The sequence below is a fragment of the Loa loa genome (assembly GCF_000183805.2).
Source record: "Loa loa unplaced genomic scaffold supercont3.116, whole genome shotgun sequence".
Classification (NCBI taxonomy): Eukaryota; Metazoa; Nematoda; class Chromadorea; order Rhabditida; family Onchocercidae; genus Loa; species Loa loa.
This window is the reverse complement of record NW_018108296.1, coordinates 49732-75855: the sequence shown is the minus strand read 5'-3', so window position 1 is coordinate 75855 and position 26124 is coordinate 49732. Positions and strand designations below refer to the sequence as shown.

The 26124-nt window shown below is 36.3% G+C and overlaps 1 protein-coding gene across 1 annotated transcript; it reads left to right on the top strand.

Annotated features, from left to right (window-relative positions):
- Positions 1–1071: 1071 nt before the first annotated feature.
- On the top strand, positions 1072–26109 carry LOAG_01146 (dynein heavy chain protein 1). The gene is made up of 76 exons (XM_020445658.1): positions 1072–1152; positions 1885–2059; positions 2275–2434; positions 2539–2683; positions 2764–2973; positions 3066–3252; positions 3372–3592; positions 3717–3946; positions 4138–4359; positions 4510–4714; positions 4804–4975; positions 5059–5264; positions 5443–5649; positions 5768–5887; positions 5974–6117; positions 6228–6491; positions 6642–6794; positions 6880–7111; positions 7191–7342; positions 7480–7626; positions 8332–8430; positions 8504–8690; positions 8810–9003; positions 9074–9283; positions 9376–9534; positions 9690–9844; positions 9925–10146; positions 10392–10539; positions 10652–10807; positions 10929–11105; positions 11206–11468; positions 11694–11814; positions 11941–12090; positions 12146–12253; positions 12498–12616; positions 12806–12935; positions 13024–13190; positions 13262–13505; positions 13640–13882; positions 14049–14210; positions 14387–14665; positions 14825–14971; positions 15150–15395; positions 15625–15852; positions 15926–16201; positions 16335–16621; positions 16731–16983; positions 17156–17323; positions 17492–17614; positions 17693–17833; positions 17940–18095; positions 18208–18360; positions 18444–18545; positions 18648–18776; positions 18906–19043; positions 19114–19266; positions 19363–19632; positions 19892–20031; positions 20102–20293; positions 20412–20525; positions 21102–21297; positions 21372–21557; positions 21668–21805; positions 22003–22215; positions 22299–22415; positions 22614–22851; positions 23019–23176; positions 23316–23427; positions 23504–23751; positions 23841–24164; positions 24495–24717; positions 24813–24952; positions 25051–25170; positions 25244–25441; positions 25505–25664; positions 25757–26109. The coding sequence occupies exons 1-76, from the start codon at positions 1093–1095 to the stop codon at positions 26011–26013; spliced, it is 13749 nt and encodes a 4582-aa protein (XP_020303905.1). The 5' UTR covers positions 1072–1092; the 3' UTR covers positions 26014–26109.
- Positions 26110–26124: the final 15 nt, after the last annotated feature.

Genomic DNA, 26124 nt, shown 5'->3' with positions numbered 1-26124 from the left:
GATGAATATGAAAGACAGCTGTTAGGCACTGGCACACATTTTTGCTCATTCTTTCTTTTACTTTCCTCTTCTTACCATTCCCGACCCTTATTCGTTCATTTAATTTAATTGTTACTTTAGGTTTTAATGATAAATCACTAATTGTTTGTGTGTAGTGACTCAATCTATTATGTATATACTGTCATGATGACCATCGCCCTGGTGACCATTGACAAAGTTTTCGTGAATGGGATGGAGTGGTATCCATATGACCCATTGTTCCTTCAAATAATCTGTTGTATATTATTTGTGCATTGCAGCATTTGTAGGAAAAGTTATAGCTTGTTGAAGTTTGACTTTGGAGAACATTCAGTGGGAAAGGGCAGAAAATAGTGAGGAGGAAGTATGCTGCACGTTGTAAATGGATGGAAGAGGGTTCATAGTGCAGGGTGACACTCTGCAAGGATATTCCAATAGTTCAGCTGTCTCTGCTCTCTTTCCATCTCATATTTTCTTCTTTTCGAAATAAAAAATTGTAAGCTTCTCATCTGCAGTAGATACTGATGCTGTGTTCTCACTGAGTGAAGCATCGAAAAGAAGGAGAGGTTTGAGGTGCGCTGATGGTAGTAATGATGGTGCCATTTTGTCAGCTGCCCTTATACCGACTATTCATCGAAATCCTAGCGGATTAGATTGGAGGAATCCCATAAAGTCTCCGAAAACTATATTTTGATTTAGCTTTTATAAAAACAGACTGCACAGTAAACCATCTGGTTGCGGATGGACTGAGATGACTAATTGTTAGTTTATGATTAAGGAATCCATATTCTCATGTTTTTTTTTTGGATTTTATACTATACAAGAAGAATAGCAAGAAGTGTTTCTGTTATCATTAGGCTGTCATAGTGATCTAAAGGGAAGCGACGAAAGGGAAATTCTTGCGGAACGCTAGCTTCAGACCATTAACTATTTGAACGATTACTTTCCGGTGCGGAATTACTCAAAGAGGGGTGTGTTGTTTGTGCTCGACTTCATATACTAAACGAATTATTACCTCATAATGACAAGAAATTGAAACTTGAAATTGTACATTTTAAGGAATGGTTTAGCCGAATGACGGATTCCGAAAGTGATAAGTCAACAGTTGCAACCACAACACCCGCTGCCGGCGAAGTTCGTTCATATTTTTTCATGAATTATTCATGCACTAGACGTTATCCACGTTCCTTCACTTATCACATAATCTGCTAACTTACCTTGTGTCTTTTTCACTTTTGGAGCTTCGGTAGTTAGTTTTTGATGCGTATTATATGCCTGCTATAAAATCACTTTTTTGTATGAACCAAAATATAAAAGATATCCAGAGATGCCTTCGTTTGGACGGATTGAACTGCTAAAACCAGCAAGAGATGTGGACGAATGACCAGTAGTAAGCTAATGGTAATTAAGATTATGGAACCCCAATGAATTATAGTTACTGAAATGCAAAAGCATGCCGTGTAAAAAATATTTCTTTGAAGGACTTTTATTCTTAGCGAGCATTTTTTACTTTTATTCCCGGAAAGTAGTTTGATCTTGTCGCATGCTGAAATATGCAACCAAGCACTCATAAAGCACAAGCGAATCACGGGAAAAAAATACGCGAACGAATTTGAAACTAAAAGAAAAAAGAATGCACAAAAGTGGTCAAAAATAGGAATTGCTTTTAGGGATTCCTTTCGAATAACGGATATTTCACTAAAGAAACGAAAAGTGAAAAGGATAAGAGTCTTATAAGCATAATACAATAAAGGAGATGATTGAGTGGGCATATTGAGGGAACGAAGTGAATTACTTCAACTACTCTTCTATATGTTTTAACGATTAAAATTCCTATAGGTTTTAACCACTAAAATTCCATTTTAGGTAGCGTTGGTTGATATTCCTACTCTGTTGGATTATGTAAAGCATGAATTCATTGGTGCAGGGGCTACGACATTAGAAGAAGCTTTTTCACAGAGTGGAAATGCGGAATGCCTGCAAAAGTTCATTGGTGATCCACAGGTACCGATGTTGGTTGTCGACCGGATCATTACGAGAGGTTTGTGGAGAACTTTTCGAAATGAATGGTCAGAAAAAAGTTTTCATTATGCAGAAATCTTGACTTCATGTTATTATGAAATGATCTATCTTTTTTAAGTAAAAATGAAGTAATACATCTTTTCCCACGAAGTTTTAAAAGCTCAGATTTCTGTTGTTTGATTAACGCATGTAATATAATATATTATATTCTGGTTTATGTGAGTTTCGATTTAGATACAAATCCAGATGATGCTGTTGAGGATGTTACTTCAGTATTTCGTATTTCCAATGAAACGGCTAAACGTACCGAACGAACAACATCATTATTGCTGCTAAAAAATGGCACATGTGTTGAAGCTGACAAACCAGTTGAAGATCAACTATATGTTGTAAGGTTAGTCAGGTTACCGTTTTCTAGTGTTCTGCGTGAAAACTTTCGAGACATTTTTTACAACTACTCCATTTATTTTGTACCTATGAATTCATGAAATACTGCAGAATACCAGAAGGTAATTCCTATGATGTACTTCTATCGATTTTCGGACGCATTGGAACACCACTTTTCAAGTCTTTAGTTGATTATGGACGAGGTGAACGAGATGGTGACAAGCTTGCGTTGTCGGTTGAAAAACATCTGAGTGAGGTATATTTCCCAAAAATTTTGTTTTCAATATATTTTCGAAGAAGCAGGATAATAGTCTACTTCGGGTGCATTGTTTTCAGGTGGAAGTGGCACTACTCCACATGCAGCAAAATATAGACATACCAGAAATTAATTTGACTATCCACCCAGTGATTCAAAATACTATTCAGCAAGCTGCTGAAAAAGGACATAAAGCTCGAGTAACCGATCTAGGCAAACTGGTCGAAAGTTCAGTGTTCTTGAATGCTCTACAGAAAGGCGTTAACCGATGGGTTAAAGAAATTCAGAAGGCAGTTGTTTTTTTTTTTTGCACAGATTTGGTGCTAAATTTTACGCACTTCTTTAGAGTATTCTCATTTAATCTTTTATTTTTGGTGTTAAGGTGACAAAGCTCGATCGCGATGCGGGTTCAGGAACTTCACTGCAAGAAATGACATTTTGGCTGAATTTGGAAAGAGCTCTGCAAAAAATTGCGCAGAAGAGAGAATCAGACGAAGTAACTTTGACGTTAGAAGCTTTGAAATGCGGCAAGCGATTTCATGCAACAGTATCATTTGATGCCGATACAGGTTGTTATGCATGTTGGAAATATGTCCCATTATTGATGACAACAATGAGTTTATTATATATAATTGTCCGGTAAATTATTTTTATACACAAAAGGGAATTATTTTTGACTTCAATGCAGGCCTTAAGCAGACGTTAGCAATGGTGAACGATTACAATGTGCTGATGAAGGATTTGCCTTTGAATGAATTGATGGCCGCAACAGATATGGATAGCATTAAAAATGCTTTGGCGAATATATTTACTCATATGAGAAAATTACGTAATACAAAATATCCGATTGCTCGAGCGCTACGCTTTGTGGAGGCCATTTCAAAGGATGTTTCTACCCAAATGTTAAAGGTTACTATCATTTATTGCGCACCAAACTCAAGATTTGATACTAGAAAAATAGAAGTACGTATCTACATTCCTTTCCCTTCTTACTCTATATCATTAAACTCAGTTGGATCCATTAAAATTTCAGGCGCTTGGTACTAGACGATTGATGAATATTCCTCTGGTAGATTTTGATAGTTTAATGGCTCAATGTTTCGCTGTTTTTTCTACATGGAATGATGAATATGATAAACTAGCAACCTTGATGCGTGATCTGTCAAAGAAAAAGCGTGATGAACAGCTCAAGTTAACATGGAGACTCAGTCCCCAGCACAAAAAATTAGAAAGCCGTCTTGACCAAATGCGGCAATTTCGTCGGTTAGCTTTTGGCTTAGTCGTTATAATGACTTTCTTGTTAATAATTTATTTATTTTTTGTCATATTGAAAAACTTTGGGAATGACGTGTTTTCACATATTGATCATTTATAGATAAATTCTTAGGGTAGTGAATAAATTTTCATGACCGACTACACAGCGTAAAAAATGAATATTAATACTAGTATTTTAGACAGCATGAGCAGTTGCGTACAGTTATATCACGGGTGTTGAGGCCAGTAGGACAGAAAGGAGACAAGCAACCTGATTCAGATGTTGGAAAAACATCAACCTTAAATGCTCCAGAGTTAAGCGCTATCGAACAAGTGAATACAGCATATGAAAATGTTAAGGAGGTTGATTGTTTAGATGTGAGCAATGATGGTACTATCGCATGGGAAGCTGCTATACGTAGGTTGGTATACTTCATGATGTATTCATGTTGGTTAGCTTAATTTCCCGTGCAAACGAAATAAAGGAAATAAAAGAGGGAAAAAAGAGTAGGTTCCGATACATCTAATAGTCTAGATATGTGAATACATTTTTATTTTTTCCATTTTTGCAGATATGAAGAGCAGATTGATCGTGTAGAGACTCAGATCACTGCAAAATTACGGGATCAGTTGGGTGGTGCTAGAAATGCTGATGAAATGTTTATGATCTTCCAACGTTTCAATGCTCTTTTTGTTCGACCACATATTCGTGGTGCAATACGAGAGTATCAGACACAACTGATACAGAGAGTAAAAGAAGATATAGATAAATTACAGGTAGTATGTCTTCTCAATTCTCAGATGATAAGATGATAAAGGTATCTGTGCAAGGTATCTATTTGACTTACTAATGATGGTATTTTCAGACCAGATTTAAAAACTTTAGTGAGGCAGATAATGCAAGAATATTGCGAGCCATTGATATACCACCTGTTGCTGCATCGATCCTTTGGATTCGTCAGATCGATAGTAAATTGACGCAGTACATGAAACGCATCGAAGATGTTTTAGGCCGAGGATGGGAAAATCATGTCGAGGGTTCGTCATTTTTCAACTCTCTTGTGTTTTTTTTTTCCCCATTATTTTAACATTATCTTCATAAGGATCTTATGCTGTTTTAGGTCGACAGCTAAAGTTGGAAGGCGATAATTTCCGACAAAAGCTAAACACACAGCATATTTTCGATGATTGGGTTGCACGTGTACAGGCTAAAAATATTTCTTTGACTGGACGAATTTTCATAATTGAAAAACGTCAAAAAGATGGGAAAATTGCATTGAATTTGAAAGTGAATTTTTCGAGTGATGTCGTTACTTTGTTCAAAGAGGTAACTTTATTCCTTGGAACTTTGGATCTTTGGAAAGATTTTGGAATCTTTGGAAAATCTTTGGAAAGTGAGTACTATGAAAGGAAAGATATGCTTGATTGACGATACTGGTGACATAAGGAAATGATTCTACCATAAACAAAAAGAAATATTGCTCTATGTATATTTTTTAATTTAGGTTCGGAATATGAAACATATGGGTTTTCGAATCCCATTGAAGATCGTTAATACAGCCCATCAGGCGAATCTTTTATATCCATTTGCAATTTCATTACTGGAATCTATTCGCACTTACGACTCAATAAATGAACGAATAGCAAATAAGCCTGGAGTGAACATGTTGATCGTAGCTTATAAGAAAGATATACAAGGACAGCTAGCTGAGGTTAGTATATTTTGCGTTATTTTGTAGTAATTACTCTCTTGCTTACTCAGGGAAGAAGGATGAAGTCGGTGTTACTATTATGAATTTTTGCGAAAATTTACTGGCAAATTATTTTCAGGGTAATTCACTTACGTGGGAGTCGTACAAAATGGACCCTTACGTTGTCAAGCTTTCATCTTCAATCAACAATTTCCAGGAAAAAGTGGAAGAATTGGATATGCTTCTCGATAGGATTGAGGTATCAATTGCTCTCTTGTGAAATTTTGTACTACCATAAGATTTTATCAGATTTGCTTTGCATGAGACTTACTATCAGAATTTTAGGTCGACCTTGCCGCTCTCGATACATGTCATTACACATCAGTAACAATTGGTACTTTGCTTGACTCAATACAAAAAGCAGTTGACCAGCTATCTCTAGGCAATTTTTCTAATTTGCACCACTGGGTTAACTCGATTGATGCAAAGGTATGTGTCTCGTAATTATGATTAGGTTGCGTTTTATTTATCAAAAAAATTTAAAGGTTTTGAAGTTCTAAATGTTGCATTTCTCTTTGCGATACAATATCTATGTTCAGATCGCTCAAATATTGGCATCTCGCGTTGAAGAAGCAATTCACCTTTGGACTGTTGTACTTACGAATGATGAATTCGAAGATGAAAGCGATGAAAAAGGTACTTTACCCGTCCTTCTTCCAATCGTTTTGGAAATGCGGGTTACATCACAAGTGATGTATGTCAGTCCAAGCATTGAACAAGCTCGAGCTCACTTACTGGACCAACTGTTTGTGTGGCAGTCTGTAATCACAAACCAGCCACGTATTTCCAGCACACGATTCCAGGTAGAAACTATGTGTCCTTACTTTGTTTTTAATCTCTCTGAATTAAACTGATAGCAAGCGTTAGATTTCCAAACATGACAAAATTATATTTAAGAAAGTGAGACTGAAATTAGAGCAGAATTTGCTGAAATTTTTTTGGAAATGTTTTAGTTAACTCTCACAAAGGATAGCGCGGAAGCTACCTATCGTGATGTGTTAGCGCATCTTCCACAAGGCCAAAAAATTATTGAACAAGCTTATGATGCAGTTGAAAAAGTTATGAAAGAAGTGACCGATTATGTTGGTGAATGGCTACGATATCAGGTACGCAGTGATATAGAAATTCTTTTTTTAAAACGAATTTTTCAGTGACGTACTGTTATGCTATTTATTCATGCACTGTTTTTAGGCCCTTTGGGATTTGCAACCAGATGTTTTATATGAAAGACTTGGAAGTGACGTATCAAAATGGATGAAAACATTGATCGAAATTCGAAAGTCAAGGGCAACATTTGACACCCAGGAAACGAGGAAAGAGATTTTTCCAGTGGTTATTGATTATACTAAAGTCCAGTCGAAGGTCTCTCTCAAATACGATTACTGGCACCGTGAAATTCTGCAGAAATTCGGTTCTTCTGTTGGTATGTTGGATTACATCATAAATAAGGTTTTGGACACGACTTTGATTGTTTTCACCGCATTATCGATACAAATATGTAGGTCAGGAAATGCAAGCATTCTTCTCTGATATATCAAAATGGCGTAATGAGCTTGAAGAGCAAAGTGTCGATAGTGGTACAACAACGGACGCTATCCAGCTTATAACATACGTTCAGCAGTTGAAAAAAAAGACAAAAATTTGTCAAGATAAAGTTAGTTTTTCGTGTTTATCTTGAAAACCTGATTTCCTGGTTTTTTTTCTTGTTTATTTTTTATTTTTCTTTTCCAAACACGGTTGCTTGAGATTTGTACTCTTAGCGGATTGTTTGAATTTTCCAAGATTTTTAAGGTTGAACAATTTCGAGCTGCACAGCGTCTGCTCACTCAGCAACGCTACCAGTTTCCAAATTCATGGTTGTATTCGGAAAATGTTGATGGTGAGTGGTCGGCTTTGAGTGACATTTTGGAACGAAAGGATTCTGCTATTCAAGCACAAGTATGTAATTTTGTTATGCCTAAGCAAGTTCCTTGCTGAGTTTCATTTTGCTGATTTATGGAACTTGTTATTCATGTGATGTTGCAGTTCTCTCTGTGGTAGTAAGAGAACAGTTTTATTTACTAGTTGATTACCACTTTTTTTCTCACTGATTTTCTTCTGGGTCGTAGTTGATTATGTTTGAATTCTTTGCGTGTTTTCTAGATAGTCTTTCTCAAAAATCTACAAAAATTTGTTGATGCAGTTAAATAATCCGAGCTGCGGCACAGTGGTATGTTCTGTGTTCGCATACGTATTTGTTTTGCGTTTTATTTTCATTTTCATTCATGTGAATTCATCTCATCAAATGACTGATGTATTTTAAAGTGTTGTGCTGTTATTTCCTGTTGTAATTTCAAAGCATGATCGTGTGAATGCTTGCTTCAGCAAATTCGCATAGTCGCTTGCAGCCCTAGAGTTTTAAAGCTGCAGTATGAACTTTCTTCGTACTTGGAGAAAAACGGGAAAATAAGTGTTTGGAATTGACTGTTGTCAGAATAATAGTTTTCAAGTAATGTATCTGGTTAATATTATCATTTTTTTTCACCAATCATTTATATGTATCAACTTTAACGAAATCGAATATCTTGGGATACGAAGTGTATGGGCTTGATTTTATTGGATTGATTATTTTTAGTTAGTAATTAGCAACTGAAATAATTTTAGGTTGCTAACCTCCAAAACAAAATCAAAGAGGAAGATGAATTGGTTGAAAAACGAACACAGGATGTCCTTGCGGACTGGGACAAATGTAAACCAGTTCAGGTTTGTTGCAAATTTCTCTCATAAATCTATAATAAGAGCTATAAACAAAATTAAATTGCGATGTTTCTTGTAGGGGGCACAGAGACCCAATGAAGCTTTGGTTGCACTGGCAACTTTTGAGGCGAAATTAAGTAAAGTGAAAGAAGATCGAGCGAATATGGTAAAAGCAAAGGGAGCACTAGAAATGGTTGAACCAGTTTTCACTGCTAGTCACGCTGCAAAATTAGATATCGCTGTAGAAGAACTGTCAGATCTAAAAGGTTAATGTAATTTCATTCCTGCTGGCATATTATTTGACCAATTAACATTTTTAATAATTTTACATTTTTTTAAATAATTTCTCAGCGCTCAAGTTGCTGGTCATAATTTAATTTTGTAGGTGTGTGGCAGTCGTTGATGCCCATGTACGATGCCGTTGATGAACTAAAAGAGAAAACATGGTTATCGGTGCAACCACGCAAATTGCGTCAAAGTTTGGACGAACTTCTTGCTCAGCTGAAGCAGTTACCGGCGAAATATCGTTCTTACGATTCTTATGAATATGCTAAGCGAATGCTTCATAATTATTCCAAGGTCGAAAGTTTGTCACGTTTACATGATGTGAAATTATCAAATTTCTAATGCGAACTTTTCATATTTACAGATGAATATGATTGTTGTTGAACTGAAATCCGATGCACTGAAAGAGCGCCACTGGAAGCAGTTGATGAAAGAACTTCGTGTTTCTTGGAATTTATCAGAGTTAACATTAGGACAAGTATGGGATGCTGATCTGCTTCGCTATGAATCGGCTATTAGGCAAGTATTACTAGTAGCTCAAGGCGAACTCGCATTGGAAGAGTTCTTGAAGCAGGTACTTTTTTCATTGGTTTTGTCTTAGTTCTTATCTTTCTTTTAATATATTGTTGACCTCTTTTCTGGCACTGTCACGTAGTATGACTTCAGGTGCGTGAGTACTGGCAGTCGTTTGAAGTTGACCTTGTGAATTACCAAAACAAAACGAAACTTATTCGCGGTTGGGACGATTTGTTCAGTAAATTGAAGGATCACATGAATTCCCTTACAGCTATGAAACTATCACCTTATTATAAACAATTCGAGGAAGTTAGTTTCTTCCAAATTTTAATCAGCATAATAGTATTAAAAGGTATGTAATACAAAGGCTGGTTGTATGTGTTGGATGCATATGTTGCTGAGGAATATGTAGTTCATTCACTTTTCATACTAGAAATTAAGTTCAGTACCTTACTTTTCTGTAGGACGCATTGGCATGGGAAGAGAAGCTGAATAAAATAAGTGCACTATTCGATGTCTGGATTGATGTTCAGCGTCGATGGGTGTACTTGGATGGATTATTTTCGGTATCAGCTGATATTAATACCCTTTTACCTGTGGAATCAAATAGGTTTTCAAGGTAATAATTAGTTCATTTGGGTTATGATATGTTCATTTCATTGTAGTGCTTTACGTTTACGTTGCACTTTTTTTTTCCAGCATTTCGACTGAATTTTTGGCGTTGATGAAAAAGGTGACATCGACATCCCGAATCTTGGACATAGTGAATACGCAAGGAGCGCAGCGCCTTTTGGAACGTTTAGCTGATATGCTTGGAAAGATTCAGAAGGCTTTGGGTGAATATTTGGAGCGTGAACGGAACTCGTTTCCTCGATTTTATTTTGTTGGTGATGAAGATCTACTTGAAATTATGGGTAATAGGTATGTGTGTCTTTGAATATGCGACTTTTCAAACCGTTTTTTAGCATTATCATCTCTAGAGATACGTCGTCATAAATGACTTGTCTGACAGTATTGCAGTTTGCTAATTGTTCATAAACCATATTTTAAAGCAAATCATTTTTAAACCACATTTTACAGCAAACCATTCTTATTGTTTGGAAGTTTCATGATTAATATTAAAATACTGCGGAATGTATATCCGAATTTACCAAATTCTCTTGCAGCAAAGATATTACACGTGTACAAAAGCATTTAAAGAAAATGTTTGCTGGTATCTCAGCAATCGATGTGGAGGAGGATAATACTCTTATAACGGCTATAAGCAGTCGGGAAGGAGAAAGAGTACGATTGATGAAACCCGTCAGTGTAAAAGTATGTACTTGTGGAATTGATTTTACAATTATAAGGCTCTGAAATCATGTCCCCTCCTCCAGTCTTCTTACACCTTATTTTTCATTGAAGAGCTACAATTTTTTTCAATTAGGAGAATCCCCGTATCAACGACTGGTTGCGTATGGTTGAATGCGAAATGCGGAATACACTGGCGCATCTGTTGAATCAATCACTGTCTATATTTTCGAAATTTGATATGTATTCAACTGAATCACAAGAGTACATGGCTTGGCTTGATCGGTTTCCGGTTAATATCGTTATATCGTTTTATATATTTTGACATCACTGTATATATTTCGAGTTCAGATGGTTTCGGAATATGACTTTTTGCAATGTTAAATTCATTTTTAAATTTATGCGTTTTTCAGGCACAAATAATTGAACTAACAGCAAATATTTGGTGGTGTTCCAACATTGAAAAACATTTTGCTGAAGGAAAAACTGTTGAAGCTGTAGAAGGTGCTGTGGACAGGGCATTGTCACTACTGGCAGATAGTGTACTGAGTGAGCAACCTGCTATTCGACGAAAGAAAATTGAAGCATTGGTAATACATTTTATTATTTAAATTATTGACGGTGTTATTTTGGTTGATTTCAATTTCACTTTTTGTCAGAATTGTTATTTTCTAAATTAATTTCTTTCAGATAACTGAATTTGTGCACAAAAGAGATATTTGTCGGTGTTTAATTCAGAACAAAGTTATTTCTGTCACAAATTTCTACTGGTCCAGATGTATGCGCTTCTATTTTGATCCACGGAAAATGGACCCTCATTTGTGTTGTGTCATGAAAATGGCCAATGCTTATTTTCCATATGGTTTTGAATATTTAGGCCTGCAAGAAAAGCTTGTTCAGACTCCTTTAACAGATCGTTGCTACTTGACAATGACTCAGGCTTTAAATTCAAGGTCTCTTAATTGAACTGTTATGTTGCAGACAGAAAAATTTTTTTGAGCTGATGTTTCCGGTTCATTTACAAAAACAAGTTAATATTTGTAAAATATAAAATATGAAATATAAATATTAAACATCATAATGTTTGCAATTTTGTGGCTTGTTTTATAAAACTTCAGAAGCTGTATATCCCTAATTTGCATTGCGTATTCTATGTTTCTGTAGTGCTAAATTTACAGATTAGGTGGTAGTCCATTCGGACCTGCTGGTACTGGTAAAACTGAGAGCGTTAAAGCACTGGGTCACAAAATCGGTCGTTTTGTGCTCGTATTCAACTGCGATGAAACATTCGATTTTCAGGTTCATTTAATTTTTCGATTTAATGAAGGTTCCAATTGCTTTATCAAAAAAAAAACTCCTCAAGTAACTGTAACTTTATTTTAATTTTGCTCCGATTAGAAACATTAACATGCATTTATCTTTTAGGCAATGGGACGAATTTTAGTAGGTTTATGTCAAGTGGGTGCATGGGGTTGTTTCGATGAATTTAATCGTCTTGAAGAGCGTATGCTATCAGCTGTTAGTCAGCAGATCCAAACTATTCAGGAAGCTGTTCGGGCTGGTGGACAAATGCAGGTAATTTGTTGAATATACATTTGTTTCGTGCAAAAATTCAATCAGTGTTATTTAGGTTGACCTGGTTGGGAAAACATTATCGGTAAATTCAGATATGGCAATATTTATTACCATGAATCCAGGTTATTCAGGTCGTTCTAATCTACCAGATAACTTGAAACAGGTTGTCTTTTGATTCTATTTTTAACATGGTATGACATATTGAATTTTAATATTTGTTTTGAAAATGCCTGATCGTTATTTGGCATTTATGGTAGTACCGGGTTGTCTAATTGTGTACTGCAACAAATGGCGTGCTCTAATTGTATCTATTATTATTAGATTGATAATCATAGCTCTCATCAAATTGCTCAATTTTCTATTTCAGAAAATGTTATCTTTAATGTCTTACATCTATGTTTTTGCAGCTTTTCCGTTCACTGGCCATGACACAGCCAGATCGACAACTTATTGCGCAAGTGATGCTTTTCTCACAAGGTTTCAGGACGGCCGAAAAGCTTGCAAAAAAAATTGTACCTCTCTTCATGTAAATATCGGAATTATTTTGTAGTTCAGATATTCAGGTTATTCTGTGAGTTAACATGATCGTAAGAAATAGATAGTCTCGAAAGAAAAAACAAATTAATGTATAAATTAATATTAAAAAAAACAAATTAATGTATACAAATAGATAGTCTTGAAAAAAAAACAAATTAATATATCAGTACTTTCTTAGATTATGCAAAGAACAGTTATCAGATCAGTGTCATTATGATTTCGGTCTTCGGGCTTTGAAATATGTGCTTGTGAGTGCTGGCAACATTAAGCGAGATGAAATCCAACGTATGATTGAAAGTCGCAGTGATGTAGGTGTTTTTTTTCTTGGAATTAGTAGAGTGTTTATTGTAGTAAACAAAAAATGTTATTTGGTAAACTTACAATTCTATATTTTAGATTAGCGAAAGTGATATTTCAAGTGAAATATCCGAACAACAAATTCTGATACAATCTGTATGCGAAACGCTGGTACCGAAGCTCGTATCAGAAGATATAGCTCTGCTCTTCTCACTACTTTCTGACGTTTTCCCTTCGATACAATACAAACCAAGTCGGATGGATAAGTAAAAAATTCTTCAGATGTTCAAATGGTTTATTTTCTTAGTTTCCGTTAATATTAAGAAATATTTTGCAGACTCCGAAGTGAAATCGCGAAAGTATGCGATCAATTGCTTCTTTGCCAATCATCAAATCCTGATGAGCACGGTTCGGCTTGGCTAGAAAAAGTATTGCAACTATATCAGATTACTAATTTAAATCACGGTTTGATGCTTGTCGGTGCCAGTGGTAGTGGTAAAACAACCGCATGGAGGGTATTGTTGAAAGCACTGGAACGTCTTGAAGGGGTGGAAGGTGTTGCATATGTTATTGATGCCAAGGTTTGACATAAGATCTGATTCTCTCTTCGTTTATTAATCACATTCAGATTTATAGTTCCATTTCCCGATTGTATTTTCAGTATAACTAAAATTCGTTACTCACATCAAATATATGTTGTTAATTAAAATTGAAGGCAATGAGCAAAGATGCTTTATACGGTGTTCTTGATCCGAATACACGTGAATGGACTGATGGTCTTTTTACGCATATTATTCGTAGAATTATTGATAACGTGCGGGGTGAAACGTCAAAACGGCAGTGGATAATATTCGATGGTGATGTTGATCCTGAGTGGGTTGAAAATTTGAATTCTGTACTTGATGATAACAAATTGCTTACACTACCGAATGGTGAACGTCTTGCAATACCATCGAATGTCAGTTTTCAATAATCGCTATCGTTATCTTACTTTGCAATTTTTTGATCTTCATCACAAATTATTAATCTTGCATATCAAAGATTCGTAGCTGTTTTCATGCTGTTATTACAACAAAGTATCACATAGAATATAACTAAATTGTGAGTTATATTGTGAACTTAAGGTCCGTATTATCTTTGAAGTTGCGGACCTAAAGTATGCGACGCTGGCAACAGTATCTCGCTGTGGTATGGTTTGGTTTAGCAAAGAAATGATTACGTGTGAAATGTTGTTCGATAATTTCTTGAAACGTTTGAGAAATGTTCGTCTTGATATTGAACAATCGGTCAGTTCCTTCGAGATTTTAACATCGCTTATCGAAGCGCTTAAATGTCAACCAATGTTTTCTATTGATTGCTCTTGATTATTGTTCAAAAACGTAGAAGTTCTGTAAATGTTTGATGTAGAAGAACTTTGTGAATGAAATTGGCTGAGATTTTTTTTATCCAAGTGAAATTGAAGGTTGATCTATTGTCTTTGAATGTTGGATCAGAAGAAAACGCAATAACACCGGAAGCTGAACGCGTAATAAACTTGCAAAGAAAGTGTGCGCAGTATTTAGCACAACATATGAGTGCCGACGCGCTTGTTCCATTAACTCTGAAGTATGCGCTAACAGAACTTGATCACATCATGGTACCAACGCAGCAAAGAATGATATCTTCATTCTTTTCGATGATGAATTATACTGTTCGACAGCTTATCAACTACGACAACGCTCATCCTGATTTTCCTATGCCGGCAATATTTGATTACTTTTTCAATTTAATTTTTTGATTTGGAGTCGTTTCAAGTCAAAATTTTTGCTGACTTGAATCTGTTTCAGGATTCTGGAAAAGTAATCATTACAAATTTATAAATTTAGATAATCTATTTGGGAATCAAGAGGGATGGTTTCAGGATGATCAAATTGAAGCTTACATATCACGTGCTATGCTTGTGAACATTGTTTGGGCATTCAGTGGTGACAGTAAATGGAAGTCTCGTCAACAGCTAAGTGATTTTATGCGTCAGTCATCTACCCTTCCGTTGCCACCAAATACTGCGGTGATTTTGATTTTTAAGTCTTTCTTTAATTCTGTTTGCCCTGAATACAAAGCAGAAAACTTTATACATATGTATATAGTGCGAGAGAGAGTTCAGTAGATCTACTGTCATTATCCTCAATGACAGTAGATCAAAATGTTTTGTCATTACATATATTTTTAGTATTTTTTCCTTCTAGTTACCAATTATTGACTATGAAGCAGCACTGTCCGGTGAATGGGTGCAGTGGCTTTCTAAAGTGCCGCAAATGGAAGTGGAAACACATCGTGTTGCCGCTGCTGATTTGGTTATACCCACAGTGGATACTGTGCGGCATGAAATGCTTCTGAATACCTGGCTTTCGGAGCATAAACCATTGGTACTTTGTGGTCCACCAGGTTCTGGAAAAACAATGACTCTTCTTTCCGCTCTTCGTTCGTTGCAGGTATATCATTAATTATCATTCAGTTTGGATTTAGTTACATCATTAGTGAGTCGAGTCGTCTTTAATTATCGAGTGTTTTGGGGGTCCTTACAAATATCGAAAACAAGTGCGGCATTTGTGAATAAATTGAAACTGTTCTGAGTATTAGGTCAGAAAAGCTAAATTTAAGCTTTAAAATGAATGGTATTAGGAAGCATAAATTTATCTGAGACTCATTCGTTTCTTTCAGGATATGGATGTTGTAAGCGTTAACTTCTCTTCATCCACCGTTCCTGAGTTATTGATGCGCACATTTGATCATTACTGCGAATATCGCCGCACACCGAACGGTGTCGTTCTCTCGCCAGTACAAATTTCGAGATGGTTGGTCATATTCTGCGATGAGATTAATCTACCGTCACCTGACAAATATGGCACACAACGTGTTATCTCTTTCTTGCGCCAACTCGTCGAAATGGTAAATGTATTTAATTAGAAGCATATTAATGAAGAAAGTGAATTGATAGAAGTAGGCAACCGCAAATGTTTAGAATGGCTTCTACCGTGCATCCGACCAAACATGGGTGTCTTTGGAACGCATCCAATTTGTCGGTGCTTGCAATCCGCCTACCGATCCTGGACGACATCCACTCTCGTTGCGTTTTTTGCGTCATGTTCCCGTGGTGTACGTCGATTATCCCGGGCAGACATCACTTCTACAAATTTATGGAGCTTTCAATCGGGCAATGTTGCGCATGGCTCCTCCGGTGCGTAGCTTTGCAGATCCACTGACAAATGCAATGGTTGATTTTTACTTACAATCGCAGGTAAGCTTATCATTTCTCTTATAGTTTACTTAGAGCATTGGGTTGGATTTGAGAAATTCAATACTTTATAAAGCATTTTTTATCTCATCATGAATAAATTATTGTATGATTTGAATTTTTCAATCTCTTTAAGGAACATTTCACACAAGACGAACAACCTCACTATATATACTCTCCTCGAGAATTAACACGATGGGTACGGGCTATCAGTGAAGCTATCACCCCACTTGATAGCGTTAGTCCGGAGGCGCTTGTCAGATTGTGGGCACATGAAGCATTACGTCTTTTCCAAGATCGACTTGTCCGTGACAGTGAGCGTGAGTGGACTGATCACCTACTTGATACCACTGCTGAAAAGTATTTTGGTGCTTCTTGTGACCTGAAGCAGGCTTTGGAAAGACCTATGCTTTATTCATGTTGGTAAGCCTCTTAGTTTAATCCTGAAACAGTGAAATAGGAAAAATTTTTGTTTCTTGCAAAGTGTGTCATAGCATAATTCTTTCACTATATTTTGTGGCTGCTATTCCAGGTTAACGAAACATTATTTACCAGTGTCGAAAGAACAACTGAAAGAATATGTTTCGGCACGTTTGAAAAGTTTTTATGAAGAAGAGCTTGATGTTCAGTTGGTGCTATTTGATCAAATGCTTGACCACGTACTACGTATTGATCGTATTTATCGACAACCACAAGGGCATCTTCTGTTGATTGGCTCTTCCGGTTCAGGCAAGACAACATTGTCGAGATTCGTAGCGTGGATTAATGGGTTATCCGTCTTTCAGGTTATTTAATCATTTTTAATTTTATGAAGGCATCATAATAATCCGTTAATTCCAATCTTGGTTCATGGATGCATGAATAATACCTTCATTGGAGTAAGTGGTTAGGGTAGTAAAATCATTCGCTAGATATGAAATTACATGGTTTTTTTAACTCGTAATTGATTTTTTTCAGTTGAAAGTTCATTCAAAGTATACAGCTGCCGATTTTGATGAGGATATACGGACGGTATTACGTCGCACCGGTTGTCGCAATGAGAAAGTGTGCTTCATTATGGATGAATCAAATATGCTTGATACCGGTTTTCTAGAGCGTCTGAACACCCTACTCGCCAATGGCGAAGTAATTTTATCGGGTTTCTATATTAAATAATGACCGAACTGTTGGGATGTTTATTCATCTTTTCTTTTAAACTATTTTTTTCATCTTTTTTTAAACTTTTCATCTCTTCAAAAGATTTTATCTTTTTTTAAAGCTATGTACTTGAACTTAGTTATAAAAAGTCTTTAGGTACCAGGTTTATTCGAAGGTGATGATTATACGACACTTATGAGCCAAATTAAAGAGGATGCTCATCGTCAAGGACTCATGCTTGATTCACCTGACGAATTATACAAATGGTTCACAGCACAAGTATATTCTTCATATTCTTTCGTTTACTTTTGCGGCCGTTCTAATGAGTTTTATAAGTTCGTTTTTGAATTGTTACAGGTAATGCGTAATCTTCATGTAGTATTTACGATGAATCCCTCTGGTGAAGGACTTCGAGAACGGTCCTCAACTTCTCCGGCTTTGTTCAACCGATGTGTGCTGAATTGGTTTGGTGATTGGACAGATTCTGCACTTTATCAGGTACTCTATAGTACCATACTTTACGAACTTGTTTCAAGTACATCACTATTTAATTACACAATTACTTGCAAGAGTTGGTCAACAAAGTTTTTATCCAAAAGCATAGGTTGGTATGGAATTGACAAATACGCTTGATATGGCTCGCCCAGAGTATCAAGCGCCGCCTACTCTTCCAGCGGTGTGCGATCTTCTTCCATCGCCTGTACAGTATCGTCACGCTGTTATCAACACTTTCGTTCATGTTCATAATTCTGTGAGAAAGGTTTGCATCTTACGTTGATAAATATAAATATGTTGCACTTCAGTCTTCATTGTTTTAAGGTAAGGGTTTTAGAATATTAACATCATGTTGACAATTTTTATCCATATTCTAGTTGAACGAAAATGAGGTAAAACGTGGCCACAGAGTTATGGCATTAACTCCAAGACATTTTCTTGATTTCATCAAACACTATATCAATGTTTTCCATGAGAAGCGGCGTGATTTAGAGGAAGAAAAACTGCATCTAAATATTGGTCTAAGCAAGGTTTCTTTCTTTTAAAATTCTGAAATTTCTTTGTCATTCATGTTTTAATTCCGAAAATGATCTAATCCATAGATAATTTTTAGATCAGAGAAACTGAAGAACAGGTTTTGGAACTGCAGAAGTCATTAACGCTGAAGAGCAACGAACTGGAAACGAAAAAAGCTGCAGCTAATGCTAAACTGAAAGTAATCCAACCGAAAAAAAAACCTTTTTTAATTTATTACTGAAAATTTTTTTTCCTGATAAGTTTATACAGTTTGCTTTTTTTTGTAAAAGCGTCTTTGCAGGAAATGCTAGCTGACCAACAACGTGCAGAGAAGGAGAAGTTGGCTAGTGAACAATTGCAAAAAGAGCTTGCTGAGTCACTTGTTGAGATCGAAAAAAAACGTAGTGAGGTACAAGAAGATCTGGCGCAAGTAAGAAAATATCTGGCATTAAAATGAGTCATATCGGGATTTTTACGAAGCTTTTTTCAGAGCGTTTTAAAATATGTTTTAAGGAGTACTGAAATCTTCATTTCCCTTTGAATTGTTTATTTTGGTTAGGTCGAGCCAGCTGTGGAGGAAGCAAAACAAGCCGTGAAAGGCATCAAGAAAGGTCAACTTATCGAAGTTCGTTCGATGGCTGCACCGCCGCAACCTGTGCGCTTAGCCCTTGAATCAATATGTTTGCTACTTGGAGAGGTTTGCATATTTAAAAGTTTTCTCTTGTAATTTTTTTGTGGTTTACATTTTACTCTCATTTTTTGATTAGAATGTTGGCATGGACTGGAAAGCTATACGTGGTATTATGGTGAAGGATGATTTTATGCCACGAATTCTCAATTTCGACACGGATAGTATTTCTGCAGAAACTCTGAAGATGATGGAGAAATATATTCGTAATCCTGATTGGGACTTTGATAAGGTTTACAAACTTTTGCTTTCATAATATGGACGATTAATGTTCTGGAATTGATATGCTTTTAAAATTAATGAGAATTTCCCTTGTCCTCCCATTTAGGTAAATCGTGCGTCATCAGCTTGCGGTCCAATGATTAAGTGGATGAAGGCACAGCTTCTATATTCCGATATGTTGCGAAAAGTAGAGCCATTGAGAAATGAATTAGAACGCCTGGAAAAAGATGCAAAAGTCAAAACAGCGAAAGGCGAAGATTTAAAGAAAACAATTGCAAAATTAGAACAGAGTATTGCTGCATACAAAGAAGAATATGCGCAACTGATCGGTCAGGCCGAAGCAATCAAGGCAGATTTAGCAACTGTCAAGGAGAAGGTTTGATTGATATATTGTAGATGCACTACTGATATGTATAAACTCACCATTTTCCATTTGCCTACAGTTCTTTTTATGTTGGAAAATTGCTGGGTGCAGTTTCTTATTTACTTGGTTCATTTCAGTAATAATAAGCAGTATAAAAATTGTTTCACATAGTTACCACTTTATTTCTGGAAATTTAGAACTTCGACTTCTATTTTTTGTCTATACTTATTTTTTTCTAATTTCATAATTGCATTCATATGTAACATATCAGGTTGGTCGTAGTACGCAGCTTTTGGGTAACCTTGGTGCCGAAAGAGATCGTTGGAATGGTAGTTGCGATGGTTTCAGTCAACAAATGGATTCGCTTATTGGTGATGCATTACTGAGCGCTGCATTTTTAGCTTATTCTGGGTAAAAAAATTTTTTCTATTATTCCATAAATCCATTGGAAATATTTTCGAAATTAGATCGTATAATTCAGCTATTATGACCAACAGTTGCGCGATCTTCTCCTCCATCGCTGGACGACTTTTGTTGAGCAAGCGGAAATAAAACATCGCTCAGATTTGGCCCGCGTGGAATATCTTTCATCAGTTGATGAGCGTCTCGAATGGAATAAAAATGGCTTGCCGGTCGATGACCTTTGTGCTGAGAATGCAATTATGCTTCATAGGTTATTCTATAGATTTGTCTAAATCACCCGAGAAGTAAAGATTTTGTTTTATTCCGACATGTGCATCGCACATAATCCACAACCCAGCGTGAGCAGTGTATCATAGATAACTTTTCAGATTCAATCGATATCCGCTTATAATTGACCCATCAGGGCAGGCAATTAATTATTTGATGAAACAGTTTGTCGGGAAGAATATCACAAAAACAAGCTTTCTGGATGATTCGTTCAGGTGAACTGTTGCTCTAACATACTATGAAGTTTGAAAAGTTGAAAAGTTGATTACTGTTATATCCTGTCATTTTTGATGAAAATTGTCACTTTTGAGAAGATATGCAGTTAAACGTCATGCTCCTTTCCTCGCTTCAGTTCTTAGGACTCAATGAAGATAAAATTGGAACTGCAATTAGCAATTAGTAGCGACAGTCTTGTTTCTGCAACATGTTTTTAACAAATTATTTTTTAACGAAAGTGATATATTTAACCAATTGTTATTTAATCAAGATTATTTATTATTTAGTCAAGATTATCTATTATTTAATCAGCATTATTTATTAATATTTAATCAGCTGCTATTTAATCACATTTTCCTAACAAATTATTTTAACGAAATTGTTATTTTATTTGACCTGCTTATTTAATCAAGATGTAATACTTCTGATTTGTAAAATTGTTTTCCAATGCATTAGATTATGACATATTCATAAAATTGAGCATGTTTTTATCGTGTTTTATAAATTGAAGATTCTTAATACTATATTTCAGTATTGCAAGTTTAATTGGTCTGGTGCCACCTCAGTAATTTTAGAAAAAATCTGGAATCAGCATTGCGATTTGGCAACTCACTTCTTGTCCAAGATGTCGAAAGTTATGACCCAATCTTGAATCCAGTTTTAAATCGTGAAGTGAAAAGAACAGGAGGCCGTATTTTGATTAGACTAGGTGATCAAGATATCGACTTGTCTCCATCATTCCAGATATTTCTAATTACGCGAGATGCTTCGGTTTGTTTTTTTGACAGTCTGGTTGCAAATTTGGTACTGAAATGCTATATGCTTTGCATTTGATTTAATTTAAGGTTGAATTTGCACCGGATCTGTGCTCAAGAGTGACATTTGTTAATTTCACAGTTACACGCGCATCACTTGAGATGCAGTGCTTAAATCAGGTGCTAAGAAGTGAACGACCGGATGTGGATGAAAAACGCAATGATTTATTGAAATTACAAGGAGAATTTGCTGTACGACTGAGGCAACTGGAAAAGGTTTGTTGAAATTATAGTACTGCTTTGATTCATTTTGCTTTTAATGGAATTTTGCACATAAGTTTGTTACTAGGTCTGTTTCTAGAAGTTGGTAATCTGTTTATCTGCAGGCACTGCTGGCTGCGCTTAATGAAAGTAAAGGTAAAATACTGGATGACGATTCCGTTATATCTACTCTTGAAAAATTGAAAAATGAAGCTGCTGAAGTTGGTCGTAAAGCGGCTGAGACAAATAAAATTATGTCCGAGGTAAGGCGTTTTGAATTAAGTGAAACGATTACATGGTTGAGGATTTTTCGAAACAGATCTCGTCTATGATCGTATTATTATTAGGGAAAATGTGAATTTCTGTATGAAGGTAAATGATTTTTTCTCTTCATTATTTTCGATTGGTTTCAATAATTTTTCAGCTACATGTCCCAAATGGTTTCAACTGTAACTTTCAGGTCGAGGCCGTATCTCAGCATTATTCACGTCTGGCGCAGGCATGTTCGCTGATATATCTAATGCTTCAACAGCTTAACGAAATCCACTTCCTCTACCAGTATTCACTAGATTTTCTTCTTGAGATATTTGTGGCAGTGCTAGTTACACCGCAACTTAAATGCGTTACTGATTATGAGCAACGGCTTAAAATTATAATGTCGAACTTGTTCCAGGTGAGTAGACTTTTTTGGTTGTTACAAACAAATTCTTTTGTCATCAAGAATTTATACTCATCAGTTTTTAATTTTCTATTTAGATGGTTTATCGACGCGTTTCTTTGGGTATGTTACACCAAGATAAGGTTTTGCTGGCGTTGTTGCTTATGCGTATTGTACTGAAAGGGAACATTAGTGAACGTTCATATCATTTGGAGGTCTGATTTTCACTTATTAATTTTTTTGTGTCTTGTACCTTTTCAAGATGCATCATTTAAAATTTTTTTTGTTTAGTTCCCAACTGAAAAACTTCGAGTGATGGAAACAAATAATTGAACAGATAATAGAATATGTAGTAAGTAAGAAAGTAGAAAGAAGGAAGAAAGGAGTTCTTTAGTTCTTTACCATTCTTCCAGTTGGATCATTTGCTTGGACGTTCCGAGATTTTTGCTGGCCAAAAACAAACGGAGGGTGCTGAGTCTCTGCATGGCTTCAATGCGCAACAAATGGCTTCATTATTCCAGTTATCTCGTTTACCTGCTTTTACCGATGTTATTAAGAAAGTAACTTCGAATGTAGATTTTGGAAATTGGGTCTTACTCGATAATCCAGAGCTGAATGTACCGGTAATTTGGAACGGTGATGATGAACTGAGTAAGTTCGCTTTTAACAGTTTAGGATGTGGAAACATTGTTCCATCGAATTTTCTGCCTGGTTCGCTCCTCGTGGTTATCGAAATCTAAAAGATTAAGGTTTCTCGCATAACTCATTTCATAATTTGATTTGAAAGTATTTTATTAATCAAAGAAATTCGTTTATAGCGGAAATTGGACGTTGCATCAATGAACTGCTCGTAATTCATTCCCTTCGACCAGATCGCCTCTTGGCATCTTCTCGCCGTCTTGTTGCTGCAGTATTCGGTGATGAATTCATGCAAGAAGACAAAGTAGTGAACCTGCGTGAAATTGTTGAAAACGAAGTAATCCATTACCAATCTGAATGTCTTCTCTTATTATTTATAGTTCAGTGAGGCAAATCGAGAGTACAAATGTACAACTTATTGTCGAATTCTTCGCTTACAGAATTTACCATTTTGATAGTCAAATAAAAATTTTTAGGTTAATGCAAACCGTCCAGTTTTATTGTCCTCTGCTACTGGTTTCGATGCATCTGGTAAAGTTGAAGATTTAGCTGTCGAAATGGGCCATGAAATTACTCCAATTGCAATTGGTTAATGTCTTATAAATTGTCATATGAACAATTTTTTTTGCTGATAGCTTTGAAGTGTGACAAGAAATTATTTCAGGTTCCGCAGAAGGTTTCTCCCAAGCGGATACGGTGTTAAATTCGGCCTCCAAGTCAGGAAGATGGATTTTGTTGAAAAACGTGCACTTAGCACCATCGTGGTTGGCTCAACTGGAAAAACGTTTACATTCCTTGAAACCCCATCCACAATTCCGTTTGCTGTTGACTGCTGAAATTCACCCTAAACTACCGCCACAGGTATTGCGCGCATCACGCGTTGTCGTATATGAACCGGCTACTGGCCTCAAAGTAAATTTTATTACATCTCTTCAATGGTATCTTCTTTCTATGTTGCTTAGAATGCTGGAGTGGAAATTTGGTTACTTACTGTTGTTTAGGCGAATTTACTTCGTTCGTTGAGCTCACTTGCACCCCAGCGAATCACGAAACCGCCCGTGGAACGGTCACGGCTATACTTTCTTATATGTTGGTTGCATGCGATTGTACAAGAGCGAATGCGTTATATTCCACTTGGATGGGCGAATTCATATGAGTTCTCTGATGCTGATTTGCGTGTGGCTTGTGATACGTTAGATGCATCAATTGATGCAGTCGCTATGGGACGTGCAAATGTTTCACCGGAGAAATTGCCATGGCATACACTTCGATGCTTGTTGTCACAGTGCATTTATGGTGGCAAAATTGATAACGGATTCGATCAGGTATTGATTTTTGCGAGTTTTAAAACTAATTATTTCACTGTTTTCTGTTTAGTTTTTCTACTTTTAACCAATACTGCGATGTTGCGATTGGATGTAGTGGAGCAGAATCCCTCATCTTGTTAATGGTATACATGCGAATTGATATATGCACATTCTTGATCATTTCAATGATCAGCTTTTCACTCTTATGGGTGCACTGGACTGTCGAAAGTCATAAATGGTTTACTCTATTTAGCACTTAGGTTTTCATTACTAAAGAGACTTCTGCATACCATTCATTACATTAGTTTTCCTTGCATAATTCCTTTTCAGTGAAATATATAATTGCAGATGCTGCTTGATTGCTTCCTTGAGAAGCTTTTCACAGCCAAATCCTTTGATGCTGATCGTGTTCTTATCTGTAATATTGATGGCAAAGGAACTGATCTTTGCATACCGGATGGCAATTCGCGTGAGCATTTCATTCACTGGGTGGAAAAAATGCAGTATTTACAATTGCCGTATTGGCTTGGTTTACCAAATAATGCCGAGAAAGTACTGCTTACAGTAAGAGGTACTGAAGTTTGAGTCATTTTCTAATTTAATTAACAGTGGATCTGTTGCAATTGTCAAATGCTATTCACAGACATATATTTGATGAATACTTAGGTGAAACTATGCTTGCCAATCTGCTGAAAGTATCCGATGAGGAGTTGGCATTCGCTGGTAATGATCAGAAAACCCAGTCTCCGCCATGGATGACTGTTCTTGCAGAACAAAGCTCTCAATGGCTTAAGTTGCTTCCGACGGTAGTTTTCAGTCGTGCTTGATATTCATTTTATAGGCTTCAAGTATCATTTTTTCTGTTCATTGATTAATGTTTTTAGCAACTTTATTATCATTTCAGAACGTTCCCAAACTAAAGCGTTCAGTGGAAAACATCAAAGACCCGCTCTTTCGCTTCTTTGAGCGGGAAGTTAATCATGGCACTCACTTGTTGGCAAGTGTAAGAAGTGATCTGAAAGAAGTGAGTTTTCATAGCGAGTTTTTGAAAATTAAATTTTGGTCGATTACAGCCACTAGCAAATTTTTTTTTCCAGGTACATTCAGTTTGCAAAGGTGAACGAAAACAGAGCAACCATACTCGTGCGTTAACATTAGCATTGAATAAAGGTCTCGTACCAGCTGATTGGTTGCGCTACACTGTTCCGAAAGTCATCACTGTCATGGCGTGGATTCACGATTTCATTGAAAGAGTGCAACAGCTTATCCGATTAGCTGGATCTGCTTCGCTGAAGGCTTGTTTTTAACATATTAACATGTAGATTTTTATGTAGATTTACAGACTTTGATTTTTCCAGAAAGAAAGCGTTTGGTTAGGCGGATTGTTTGCTCCAGAAGCATATATTACCGCTACGAGACAGACAGTAGCACAAGCAAATCAGTGGTCTTTGGAAGAATTACGTATGCATATTGAAGTAGGCACAATGAATGACCGTCCTGATACGTTTAAAGTTAAAGGTACTGCATTTTTTTTCTGCATTTCAATTGCAGAACTTCAGTTTTATTCCACAGAATTCAAGATTTGATTTCTAGTCGTTCTGTTTTGTTAGGTCTTCGATTGATGGGTGCGGCATGTAAGAGAAAAAATAAACTGGAGATTGTCGACGAGGTCAGCACGGACTTAGAAAACGTTACACTGTCATGGTTCCGCGAAGCCAGTCCTCCAAACAGCATTACTCTCCCTGTTTATTTGTACCGTGACCGGAAGAACTTATTGTTTACCCTTGATTTCGATCCGGGTGAAGTTCAGAAGACAAGTCTGTATGAAAGAAGTGTTGCTGTCACATCGAACAGCTCACTATCATAATTGTTTCGGATGTAAATGGTCTTGTTTTTAAATGCAGTGGGAATGTGATGAGCAGTGATGATATAATAAATCAATACTAAATGAACAAGAGCGATGCACCTTATAATACAA